This window comes from Anabrus simplex, chromosome 2 (genome assembly GCF_040414725.1).
Source record: "Anabrus simplex isolate iqAnaSimp1 chromosome 2, ASM4041472v1, whole genome shotgun sequence".
Lineage (NCBI taxonomy): Eukaryota > Metazoa > Arthropoda > Insecta > Orthoptera > Tettigoniidae > Anabrus > Anabrus simplex.
The window spans coordinates 573,384,969-573,398,598 of NC_090266.1; the positions used below are offsets into that span (position 1 = coordinate 573,384,969).

At 35.9% G+C, this 13,630-nt stretch overlaps 1 protein-coding gene across 2 annotated transcripts in view; it reads right to left on the reverse strand.

Moving 5' to 3' along the window:
* LOC136864231 (protein SCAI) overlaps positions 1 to 13,630 on the reverse strand; it is a 286,500-nt gene that overhangs the window by 103,759 nt on the left and 169,111 nt on the right. For both annotated transcript variants that reach the window (XM_067140962.2, XM_067140961.2), the window contains one exon: positions 13,428 to 13,518. In XM_067140962.2, the coding sequence (XP_066997063.1) occupies positions 13,428 to 13,518 (91 nt within the window). The remainder of the gene's footprint in view (positions 1 to 13,427; positions 13,519 to 13,630) is intronic.

Consider the following 13,630-nt stretch of genomic DNA (forward strand, 5'->3'; position numbering starts at 1 on the left):
TTGATGTACAGCTGTGCATCGCCGCAGAGTTCGTCATTTGATTCATATGCCACGAATAACTATGACGAGCTAGGGTCGTCAAATGATGCGATTGGGTTAACCCACTTTGGTTCTAAAACAGCTTTTGCAATTTTGATACAATGCTATTACCATCTGTATTGTTTCATTCCCAATCTGTGCCTCTGTCAATGTTTTCAAATTCCTTGGGACACTGTCATATGCCTTTTCAATATCTAGGAACGTTACTACCATGTCCTTTTCATATTCCCAATACATTTCCACCATTTGACGCAATGTAAATATTGGGTCAAATGTGGACCTGCCTCTTCTGAATCCATACTGGTGTTCTGCCAATTTTCCCTCTACTCTGTGTCTTATTCGTCTATCCAAGATTCTTTCACTGTATCACTCTGAGGAGTCTATACAACCACTGTAGACCAACTACTCCAGTTGCTATTATCATTTCTATGGTGACCTCGTCAATTCCAGCTGCCTTGCCTTGTTTCATTCTTTTAGTGGCCCACTCAATCTCTGCTATGGACACCTCGTTTTCCTTATCTTCCATCTGCACTAAATCTGGTTCTTCGATTGCTCCTTGTACCGAGGTATTTTGCACGTTGTAAAGCTGTTCAAAGATTTTCCGCACCTCAGCAATATATACTGCTTCTGTGTCATCACTTCCTCCTGTTCCATTTTTAATGAAGTTAGCACCTTCACCTGGGTTTTTCTTCTTTTTAACCCACTGGAATAAGATCTTTTTGTTTCCAGTTTTATCTTCTTGTAGAGATTCAGTGAATTTTTGCCAGCATTTCTTTTTCTCTTCTTGAACACCTTGGAGCACTCCTTCTTGCAGTGCCTGTATTCTGTTTTGCATTCTGTTGTTCTGTTTCTCAGCCATCTTTTCCAAGCTTTAAACTGTATATTTTACCCTGTCATTCCAGCAGGGCATTTCTCGATCTTTCTTCCTTCCTGATACTCTTTCACAGGTCTTTTCTGCAGACTTGACCATGACTGTTTTAAAGTATGCCCATTCTTCTTCGACCCTTCCGATGTCTTCCTTAGGTATACTTGTTTGAATGTGTGTCTGGAACTGTTGATTTATTTCGTTCTCCTGCAATTTACACACCCTTAGCTTTCTCTGCCTAATCTCAGTCATCTTTTGTATCTTTCCCATCTTTAACTTAATCATATTAGTTCTTATATTGCTATCAGTCAGTCACTAAAAAACCGTTTTATAATACTTGTAAAAATTATTTTTATTTTTCGTTGAATGAAGTATAAAGTAAAATTAAAATAGTCACAAGTTAAATCTCATTCTATTGCACAGAAAATGAGAGTCAGGTACAAAAATTCACTTAGTAGTTAGTTGACTAGTGGAATAGTTCACATCACAGAATTAAACACGCCTGAAACTGAATATGTGTGTAGAGGCAAGTATCCAAATTTCCTTTAATAATAAGTTAAAACCAAAATAGGTGTCCTGGAGTTTCTACTGGGAGTTCAACAAAGTCTTAGATGGAGAATAAAACACAATGAGCATGTACGGAAGTCTATACCGTGCGGCCGGACTCATAAAGGTAATTCAACTCCTTTCTCACTCCTCTTCCTACCTGTTAAGTTGATTCCCCCTCTCCCCAAAAATGCGTGTTTATTTTTAAAGTTCAAAATAGCAATTTTCACGTCCTTAACATTTTAAATTTTTGAGATGTTAGTATCCTCACACAAAGAAATAAACTAATTTTTCAATTCATTCACACCCCTTAAGTGGACTTTCCGAACACAAAAGAATACATGTTTCTTTACTCTGAAAGAAGATTCCAAATACAAATGTTCATGCCTCTAACATCTTCAGTTTTTGAGATATAAGTATCCTCATAAAAAGAATTCAACTCCTTTTACACCCCAGCCCGTTAAGTTGATTCCCCCTTCAAAAACGCATATTCCTTTACTTTTAAAGGTGATTCCAAATACTAATTTTCACGCTTGTAAGATATTTAGTTTTTGAGACATAAGTATCCTCATACAAAGAATTCAACCAATTTTTTAATTCCTTCACCTCCCCCCCCCCCGTTAAGGGTTTTTCCCGAAAACCAAAGAATACGCGTTTCCTTATTTTAGAAGGAGATTCCAAATACCAATGTTCACGCCAGCAACATGTTAAGTTTTTGAGGTATACCGTACTGTAGATACTCTCATTTTAAAAATTCACCCCCTTTCTCAGTTCCCCTTTAAGTGGATTATCCGAAAAAATTTATATTTCTTTACTTTTACAGGAAATTCCAAATACCAGTTTTCAAATCTGTAATATGTTATATGTCTGAGATAATTTGCAGATAAAGTCTTTTTAAAAATTCACCCAGTTTGTCACTCCTGTTCACCCTCTATAAATCGGATTATCCAAAAACACAAAAGTACGTGTTTATTTTCAAAGGAGATTCCAAATACCAATGTTTACGTCTGTAAACTTTTAAGGTTTTGAGATATAGATATCCTCATTTTTAAAATGTACCCCCCCTTTTTACCCCCTTAGCAATGGAATATCCAAAAATCCTCCCTTAGCGAGCACCTACATGTTAATATGAATATATCCCCAAAATTTTATTTCTTAATGTCCAGTAGTTTTGGCTCTGCGATGATGAATCAGTCAGTCAGGACAAGTTATTACACTCTCTCTCTCTCTCTCTCTCTCTCTCTCTCTCTCTCTCTCTCTCTCTCTCTCTCTTTCTGTTCTCAGAAACATCATTCAAATTATCATTATTATTATTATTATTATCATCCAAATAATGCAGGTACTTTCGAATTTGGTCATTAAGTTGCTTTTATTTACATATTTAATAATATGAAGGTCCTAATCAATTGTAGTAAAATTGTGGTCGGGATCCCTCATATGGTTGCCCATAGCCGAGTATTTTTTATGCTTTAAGGCATTAGAATCTTCCAAGTATCTAGTTCTAAAACTACGGCCAGTTTGCCCGATATAAGGAAATTCACACTGGGTGCATGTAAGGTCTGACACTAGACTCATCAGAGTGGGATCTGTCAGACCGTACCCACTGACGCTGGGGTGTATGCAGGTGAACTTATTAGAAGCCCATCATAAGAGGCACAGTCTGATAAGACGAAACGCTGGTTAATAGAGCAAACGCCTGAAAAGCCTTACATCTGATCTGTTTTTGACAAGCTCTATTGGTGAAAAAAATCTGATTCCCTCCATGGGAACTAGAATTTTCCATTCGGAATTGCTAGGCGGGCAATAATTCCATTGTGGAGATTTATCTCCCGTATGCAGTTATCAGACTGTGCCTCTTATAATGGGCTTCTGATAAGTTCACCTGCATACACCCCAGCGTCAGTGGGTAGGGTCTGACACATCCCACTCTGATGAGGCTAGTGTCGGACCTAAGACGAAACGCTGGTTAATAGAGCGAACGCCTGAAAAGCCTTACATCTGATCTGATTAAAGAATTTGTCGAAAAATTTTTCTTTTTTCTTTCAAGGGCATGAACATAAAAAACTCACTACTATGAATCCCAGATTACCTACGGCCAAAGCCTTACCGAAAATACACACACAAAAAAGCACCAATGCGCCCTATTATAAACAGTCAAAATAGTCCCACTTATATGGTATCAACATTTCTTCATAGCTTTTCAAGTAATCATTACAAATTCAATAATGAAGCCTACGTTAAGAATTCAATTGATTTTTGTAATAAATTTTCTGAATTTAAGTTACGTGACAATCATGTTATGGTCTCCTTAATAGGTTTACAAGCATACCAGTACATGAAACCATTAGTATAATAGAAACTACACTCCTGAAACAGAACACTAAGTAAATGTGAAATAGACGAATTAATCAAATTGCTAAAATTTGTTTTAAACAACAACGTTTTTACATTTAATAACAAATTATACCACCAGAAGGGACTAGCAATAGGCTACCCAATATCAGGAATTCTTGCGAACATTTTTATGGATAACCTGGAGACTGATAAGATATTCAATAAAATTAATGGTTTACAGCTTTGGCTAAGATTTGTCGATAATACATTTGCCATCATTGACATGAACCATAGTAATAGTGACAACATATTAACGACCGTTAGCGGCCTTAAGAGTGTGCCCGTTGCATTTTCTAGAAGTTTTCAAAAATGGCGCTAGAGGAAGGTATGGCCCACTCAAGCTAAAAAGAATACACAATGAAGTCATGATATCGAGATATAATAGGAGGCCATGTCTAACTGGGAACGAATGTATTCCAAAGGCGGTGCAGAACAGCGAAAGGTCAAGTAGATTGTTAAAAAAAATAAAAAAAAAATAGAATAGAAGAGATTATTATAAAAATACACTCGAAAAATTGAACTCGCAAAGACAAAACGTGGATTGCGATCGTTAAAAGGACGAAGTTTGACTAGATTTCAGCGGAAAATCAAAGAAAAACTAGACTGATTAAGAAGAAAACTGGATAATCAACCCATAGAAACACTGTGAATAGATAAAATACGTCCAGATAAGCGGAGCTTAAATCAAATACACTTATTGGGAACCCGAGGCGCAAGATCAACAATATTGTAGGGAAGAATTGTATGAACTGCAAAAGAAAAAGAAAATAATTCTGAAGAAAAATTAAGCTGAATCTAAAGATTAATTATAAAGAGTTAGCCAAATATAACGCAGAAGAAGGTTAAGAAGAATAATCTGAGAGAAATATTATTCTGATAAGAATTTTAGAATGACTATGTACTCTTCGGAAATGTTTAACTTTGTTGGCAGCCTTACGAAGAAGATGATGAACTGCTAAGCATTCAAGATGGACCGACCTGGAGAGAGGCATCATCCGGACAAATGACCTACCCGAGATGAGAGATGGATATTGCCTACCTAGACCAGTTCTGAATGGGAGGAGGAGTCCAGCCCAACCTCAAATCCAGACCGCAAAACTAGCCATGTGACGGGCCGAAGGAGAACAACTGACGTCGGAGTAACAAGAGACGAGCTAAGTGCTTACAATTAGTATCATAATTCTTAATCAATATTATTTTTGGCATATGCAGTGGAATTGAATATATGTTAGAAATGATAATATTTAAGTGTGCAAGTAATAATATGCAGTGAAGTGTGTGATATTTAAGATATTATTGCTATATGAAGGCAGTGTGGAATTATATGTATATCTCGCGCTTGGATCACCGCGTTTGAGCAAATAATTCAATGAAGTAGTCGAGAATATGATTAGGAATGACACAACATAACAGCAGATCACAAAGAATTGTCATTAGGGGAAGGATATCGATAAATCTAGCGATGTATGTATCTAAAGATTACGACACAGATGGACTGCGCGTCAGAAGAGAATGATTGAAATTAAGTACTCCTTGAAGAGCGATATTATTATTAGTAGCACTAGTAACATATGTAAGGTTATGCATCGTGATTTTATTGAAAGGAATTGAATATGGGAAACATGTATTGACGTATTTAAGACAGCTATATATCAGTAATTGCAAGGTGTGTGTTGAAGATTATGTGAAGTAAGAGTTAACATTGAGTAGTTGAGATAATAATTGATCGTCGGACAAGGTAATAAGAAGTTATATGAAGTGATATGAAGTATTATATTGCGTTTTGTGGTAATTACAAGGTATATATAGGAGGTAGATAAACGTTATATGTGGAAGGTATGGATCTAATGAAACAATGCGAATAATTAAGAGGAAGTACACCGCGGGATTGACCAGATATAAGGTACGGATTGTGAGTATTCATATTTAGCTGAGATTTAGAAGGTGATGTAATGTCAAGACAGCTGTTATGATGGAGGTATGAGAGTTCTGTGGCACATTCTCGAAACGTATGAAATGCGAGATAAATGACATATTATACATATATAGTTAAGTAGACGCGAAGCATAGTATTGAGATATTCACACTGCAGATACGAATTAAATAACTTGCACAGTACGATTTTGATTAGAATACGACGTATAAATGCATATTGAGCCAGAGATATATGAATTAAGAATTATGTGGATAGAATAGGAAGATTAATTATTTTAAAACATTGAATAGTTGAATTAGAATTTTATGAAAGGTTACTAAATACGAAGATGATAGATTAGGAGCTGGACTTAGCAGGCATTAGGGGTGTAAAGCCTTAGCACGTCAATAGTTACTGATTAATTTTCTGAAATGAAATCCGTTTGAGTTCAGATTTTATTGTTTAGTGGTGATGTAATTTTGAGAAGAAACTTAGAATTTTCATAATGATTTAATGATTGCAGCTGGAGAACGTATACCAGTGATACATATAATGTCTCAAGAATAGTTATGGACAGTAATTCAGATTTTGATTTCATTTTGGAAACAATTCAAGTTATGTAACGCTATATCTTTGTTTTTAATAAGCCAGCGCTGACTTTAACTTACGATTTTTGAAAAACTTATTCCATGTAGTGATAATTGTAGCTCATTCCCAAAACAGTTCTCATTTCTTTAGGGCATTTCTCTAGTTAAATAAATGTGGTTCCTTATTTCTTTTATATAATTCAGTGAGTGTTTAATTTTAGTGAAATTTAATTCTTAATCTTAGTTTGTAAGTTGATTCACTGGTAGATTGCGTATATATGAATGCGGACAGTGGTGAAGTTTTAACATAAGCATTGGATGAAGCCAATCGTTCGAATACTATTGCGTATTGCTGAACCATTTTCTTTCTGATCCCACGTAAAGCGAAACCATATGAAAAATTTTAAGATTTTTCTGATTGAACGATATACCCTGGGATTACATCGAGCTGTCGGGAGTTATTTGCGACCCGTTCGGACCCGAGTAGGGTGCAACAGCAATATCACGTTCATTAAGGAATACGAGATCAACAGGTCTTAGAATTTCTTGGATCTAAACAATGATAATTTTATTTTTCAAATTTACAGAAAGCCCTCCACTGCTCCTTTAACAATAAAGAATGAGTCCTTACATCCTCACTTTCAAAAACATGCAAATTTCTACACTTTAATTTATCGAGCATTAAATGTTCCATTATCTCCTAATCAGAAAAAAGAATTTGATTACGTAAAAGAACTTGCAAAACTTAACGGCTTTAAACCAGATATAATCAATAAGGTCATTGGTAAAATAAAATCGAAAAATGCTACAAATTTAAGTTTTGATAGCCCAAAAGAGAAAAAACTGCCACCTTCACCTCCACTAATCCAGCTATATACAGCATTACTAACCCGTTAAAGAAGCATAATATCAGAATCGCTTACCATTCACGCAACACTCTTCAAAATACATTTTTTAATTCCAATTCTGTAAATGCTTCTCAGGACAAGTTTTAGAATTCTGGTATATAAAGGCTTAAGTGCACCCAGTGTGAATTTTCTTATATCGGGCGAACTGGCCGTAGCTTTAGAACTGGATACATGGAACATTATAATGCCTCAAAGCAGAAAAAATACTCTGCTATGGGCAATCATGAGGGATTCTGGCCACAATTTTACTACAACTGATCAGGACCTTCACATTATTAAATATGTAAATTAAAGCAACTTAATAACCAAATTCGAAAATGCCTACATTTTTTGGATCAACACTTTAATAATAATAATAATAATAATAATAATAATAATAATAATAATAATAATTTGAATGATGTTTCCAAGAACAATAGTCCGTTAAATGAGCAAGTCCCTAAGTTACTAATTAATTTTGATATAAATCATAATAATTACATGAGAATTTTCAATTACAAACCTTTCAAAATCCCTCCGGTCTTATCAGCAGCTTCCGCCTTATTTACTTCTTATGGCACAACTTCGCCGTCAACTTCTAGCGCTCTCAAGGTCACGCCTACACCTCTCCTCCCGGCTTGCACTCTGCCCGTGCTAGCAAACTACACACGTAGTAGCAGGCCGACGATAACTAGACCTCCTCGAGCGGCTAAGGTGACTAGTCGCCTCTCTTCCAAAATAAGGGGTAAGCAGTCTTACACTCTCACTTCAATAGATACTTTAATTTTTCTAGAACTGACGTACATCTTTTCTCTTTTATATTTTCAGACTTCAAAACACGCTCATTGCGTTTTATTCTCCATCTAAGACTTTGTTGAACTCCCAACAGAAACAAGAGAACACCTATTTTGGTTTTAACTTATTATTAAATGAAATTTGGATACTTGCCTGTACACACATATGCAATTTCGGGCGTGATTAATTCTATGATGTGAACTATTCCACTAGTCAACTAACTATTAAGTGATTTTTCGTACCTGACTCATTTTCTATGCAATAGAATGAGATTTAACTTGTGACTATTTTAATTTTACTTTATACTTCATTCAATGAAAAATAAAAATGACTTATAGAAGTATTGTAAAAGTTTTTTAGTGACTGACTGATAGCAATGTAAAATCTAATATGATTATTTACTTTATCAGCTTATGTAATCATATTTTAACACTACATTCATATTGACGGAGGTTATCTTAATTATGTGAAATTGCCAGAAGCTTACACACTAATGATATGGTTATTGATTGTCACTAATGAGAACATTAGTTCTTAGAGAACTATTATACTTTAAGTCACTAGGTTCGGAGCCCTGATCAAACTTTCGGTTAAGTTTATTATGGATGAAGATGCTTACGACAGTTGAGCGAAACATGTTCCAACTTATAACACCTGTTGTAGTGATTGTATCCTAAATACAAGGATTGACAAGTATTGGAAAGTTGGTTTATATTGTTTTTTATTTACAACTATTATAATCTATATCCAATATGGTTTACAATGAGATTTATAACGTAACATCCATCTGTAGCCGTAACTGACGCCAATATTGAACAAGTGCATGATATAATTCTGAATAACAGATGAGGGACTGTTTATGACGTGGCAAACCATATGCACATTAGCCATGGTTCTGTATATGAAATCATGCATAAGGCTTAACTTCTACAAAGTCTGTTTGAAACGTGTTCCAAAACAACTTAATGAAGAGCAGAAGCGCAATCATGTGAGAAGCCGTCAGCATCTACTGGACCGTCTTGCTAATGAAGATGAAATGTTTTTGAAACAGATCATCACTGGAGATGAAATATGGGTTCCTCACTTCGAACCAGAGAGCAAATGTCAGAGCATGGAATGGATGCACCCACTGTAGCAAAACAGTGTCCCTGTATTGTGCTTAAAGTCTTCTATGAATTTCCGCTCCTGGTACACCCTCAGACCACAAAAAACTGATTACGGAACACTGTTCTTCTTTGGTGCATACAGAGAGTGGTGCAGCCATCTTTACGTCTCAACAGCGCAGGCTGTACTGATCTGATAATGCTGAAACCTACCACAGACGTACACAACTGTGCCATCTAGCGGCTCATGAGCACATAACGCCATAGAGCCAACCTAAAGAAAATTAGAACAAAATTGCAGATACTGCCCCATACATAATTACGTGTGTTTAACTTCAAAATAAAGAAGAGTAAAGAGTAAAATGATGAGTGGTGATATTTGTTATTATATGTAAAGAACTGTTTTACCAACTATTTGCTCATGTATTATTGTAAAAGTGAAGAGCACAAAATATGCATTTGCTCTCTTAGGGTTTACATGTTGAAGTATTATCAGATTTCAAATTATTCTGATATTGACGTTGTGTCTGTGAAAACCGCTATGTGATAATATTTTTGGAGAAATACTGACCCGCAGCACATACATTATGAAGAGAGAAAATTCCTTGTTAACTATCGCACAATACTGAAACATAGATGACAGAACCTTACTGGCCAAAGTTCTAAGCTAAAATAATTTACATAGCGATTTTTGAAGGCTATTTCATCTGAAAATGAAGACTTAGAATTTCGCAGGCTCCTTGAATATTTCAACACAGAACGAATCCCCTAATTGAACTTAATGATAGAGAATTTAAAATGAGATTTTGATTATCGAAACCTGTAATAGCAGAACTAGAACAAAGGCTCCGTCCGCAGGTAAGAAAATAAACTAAAATGAATTGTGTGCTGAACCCAATGTTTATAATTCTTCTCGCCGAGTTTCTATGCAACTAGGAGCTTCCAATAATGATATTTGCTTTACGTCCCACTACCTACATTTACGGTTTTCGGAGACGCCGAGGTGCCAGAATTTCATCCCGCAGGAGTTCTTTTATGTGCCGGTAAATCTACCGACACGAAGCTGATGTATTTGAGCACCTTCAAATACCACCGGACTGAGCCAGGATCGAACCTGCCACGTTGGGATCAGAAGACCAGCGCCTCAACCGCCTGAGCCACTCGGTCCAGTAGGAGCTTCCAAATGGCGACGGGAGATATATTTTATGTGAATAAAGGAACCACAAGTTGAACGATATAAAAAGTTACAAGGAGGGCAGTTCTAAGACGTTAGTTCAGGAAGGGGAAATTAGATGGGTACAGCAAGGCTTTTACGATATCTGTAACTTCCCAGGCGTTCCAGGTGCAACAGATTGCACATACATCCCAATTATATCACCTGGAGGGTGTAATACTGAGCTTTACAGAAATCACTATTGTTGGTTTGTTTCCAAAATGTCCAAGCTCAAACTCTAAACTTCACTTTCAAAGGGCCAGGATCGGCACATGATCATAATATTTTTATGAATTCTAGAATTCATGTCCAATATGAAGCAACATAAATTCCTCCAAGCATAGTCTTGAGCATATTATCACTGTTACTACCTACCAACCCCTACAATGGATGAAGAAAGAATTAATATACCTAGGGGTATAATAGGCCCATAAGCAGACTACGTCAGTGCTCTTTTGGACGATTGATTCCTTAAGTTGACTGGGCTATCTGCAGGGAAAGAAGGAATTACTTGTACCTGTTCAGAATCAGATGGAAGAAGAGAAGAAGCAGCACAGAGAACTGCAGTACTTAATAACATATTCAGGTAAAATGTTATTACTTCACAAGGTAACTATTTTATAATTTTTGAGTTGCTGTCATTTTGATTTCTAGTTCCAAATTCAGAATTTTCTATTTTATATCATGTTCTCTTCTCGCATACTCCAATCTAGTCTTGTAAACTAATTCCCTAATGTATCCTTTTCTTTTTCAGGCTGAGATCTTAATGGATGAGGCTCGGAAATGTACACTTGAACCTCCTAAAAGTTTCCTGCTTCTTCACTCTTCTCATAGGTCATGTACATTATTCTCAAATTGCAGTCTGAAACTGCAGTTGCATCTTCCACATAACTGACCTCAATAATTACTTGTGAATGGATGTTTTATGACATCAACTAATTCACATGCAATTGATTTCCTTATTCTCAATTATTGTTTGATGTTTGAGAAGATTAACATCTCTCTCTTCCTTTTTAAAATTTACTGTATGCAATCTTTTCTTTTCACCATCCATTATTGTTTATGCAGCAATACACAACTGACATATATGAAAATCAAAGAATATTGAGGACAGGCATTCTATGCAATATAATTATTCTTTCCCCACTCACATTTACCTCCTGTTTGGCACTGTTGTCAAATGTCTTTCTGTGATCTTAGGTCAGCACTAAATCAAGTTCACATGATCTAGTTATAGAACGCTGATAGACAATAACTTTGTTTGAAAGTGAAGTCAGCAAATTTTAATGAAACTGGCCCATGGAAGGTAAGTACTCAATCTAATGAAATAAAGTCTGATAAGCACACAACAGGCCAACTCTATGTGCCTTTCAAGGTCTCAAGGTCATGTTCTCTTTAGGCCTGACAATGATGTAATATTGCCTGGCATGTCTCCCAATTTTGATCAACTTCCAGTACCATTGGACTGAGCCCGGATTGAACCCACCACGTCGGGCTCAGAAAGCCAGCACTGGATAATCTGAACCATTCCCAAGAAGAAGAAGAAGAAGAAGATGAAGAAGAAGGGATAGGCAAGACGAATGGGGACCGTGCAGCTTCCCCTAGCACATGCGTGATCAAATCCTTCCGAAAGTGATCACATAGTATTTGCAATACAAATGTAATGCAACCAGTTTGGGTGAACACAAATGCTCATCCAAATATTATTTTATTACCATGAGAGGGACAATTTTCCACTTTAATTACAGTAGAACTTCCTATCTGAGCTAAGGAGTGTCCGGAGGTTTACACAGAAAATCTAAAATCAAGCCAGAATTACACCTTCCGAGAACTGGGCCAAATTATTCACTTTCTTACTCGGCCGAGTAACTTAATGAGGAGTAGATGTGATCACACGAAGATAGAATCAATGCATAGAAATATTTGCAGGGTACAGTACAATGGTTCTGTGAAGGAGGAAAATGAGAAAAATTAAGAGAGTTTTTAAACACTATTTCAATTTGATCATACTTGCCATAACAAAGGAAATCCAAGATGAAATTAGCAATAATAGGAAACAATTATGGACAAGACCCTGGCTATTAAGAAGAGATAATAATGGAGGAACTGCTACCCTCTGAAGGGAATTTAAAACTGAAGATCTCGAAGAATATAGTTCTTTTATAAGATTGGGGTTACATCAGTTTGACTTTTTGCTTGAAACAATAACTCCTAAAATGAAAAAAAAAAAAAAAGCAGACACTGTTTTGCGAAATGCTAATAGAGCAAAAGTGAAATTACAGGTTACTTTGTTTTCTTGCAACAGGAGCTGGCTATTGCTTTCTACAATATTTCTTTAGCGCGTTGTAATTTTAAAGCTGTTTCACTATTCCATTTAGCCATTGTTATTGAAGAAATTGAATCAATGAGTGCCAGACAACACTAGAACACTCCTAACACAATTGACTTTATTGATTACATAGAGTGAAGTGCCCAGGTGAGTGAGAAGGTGGGAGTACTTATTCGGCCGAGCAGTTGGGGCACGATTCTATCCACTGTCTTGCCCTAATCATTCGCTTGCTACTAGGCTGAGTACTGACTGTGCTTAACACATTAGCCAAGCACTCGGCTGAATGCACTGTCTCGGCCCACTCCTCGATAGGTGTAATTCCGGCTTCACATATAAATTCATTTCATACCAAAATTAATTTTTGACCTGTCCAGGATTCTGATACGGTTTTAATACAATTTTATTCTATTATTTTTAACCATGATATAAGAATAAATGTTTATATGCTTTCACTTAAGTTTGGTGAATGTGACATATGCTACCCAACAACACACAAAATCTGTTTATTAGGGCCAGCAAGAAGACTTTAAATTAAAATATTTTTAGGAGGCAGAATAAAATTAAACATTCTGCTAATAAAAACATTTTCTGGTAAAAAAAGAAATTATAATATACCTATTTTATATAGAAAGACAGGAATATGAAGAAAAGTAATCTTTCTATATATGACTTGATTTACCTCTTGTTTGTTACTTTCAATTACAATTATACATCTTTGAACTACCATGCCTTTTTAAATAACAAGAACAGTTACCAATGCAACTCCTTCAGCTGAATAGCCTTCTTATTCGGATGGTCCAACTCCTTTTTACTACTTGTTAAGACTCCTCCTAGGTCGTAACCCACTGCAAGAGGAAGAAACTTTCATTCAACAAAAATAATTTTTTTTAGCAAGCAGAATCAGTTTGAACAGAAAGCCCTTTATACCAGGGAGAGGGTGCATAACTGAGAAATAAA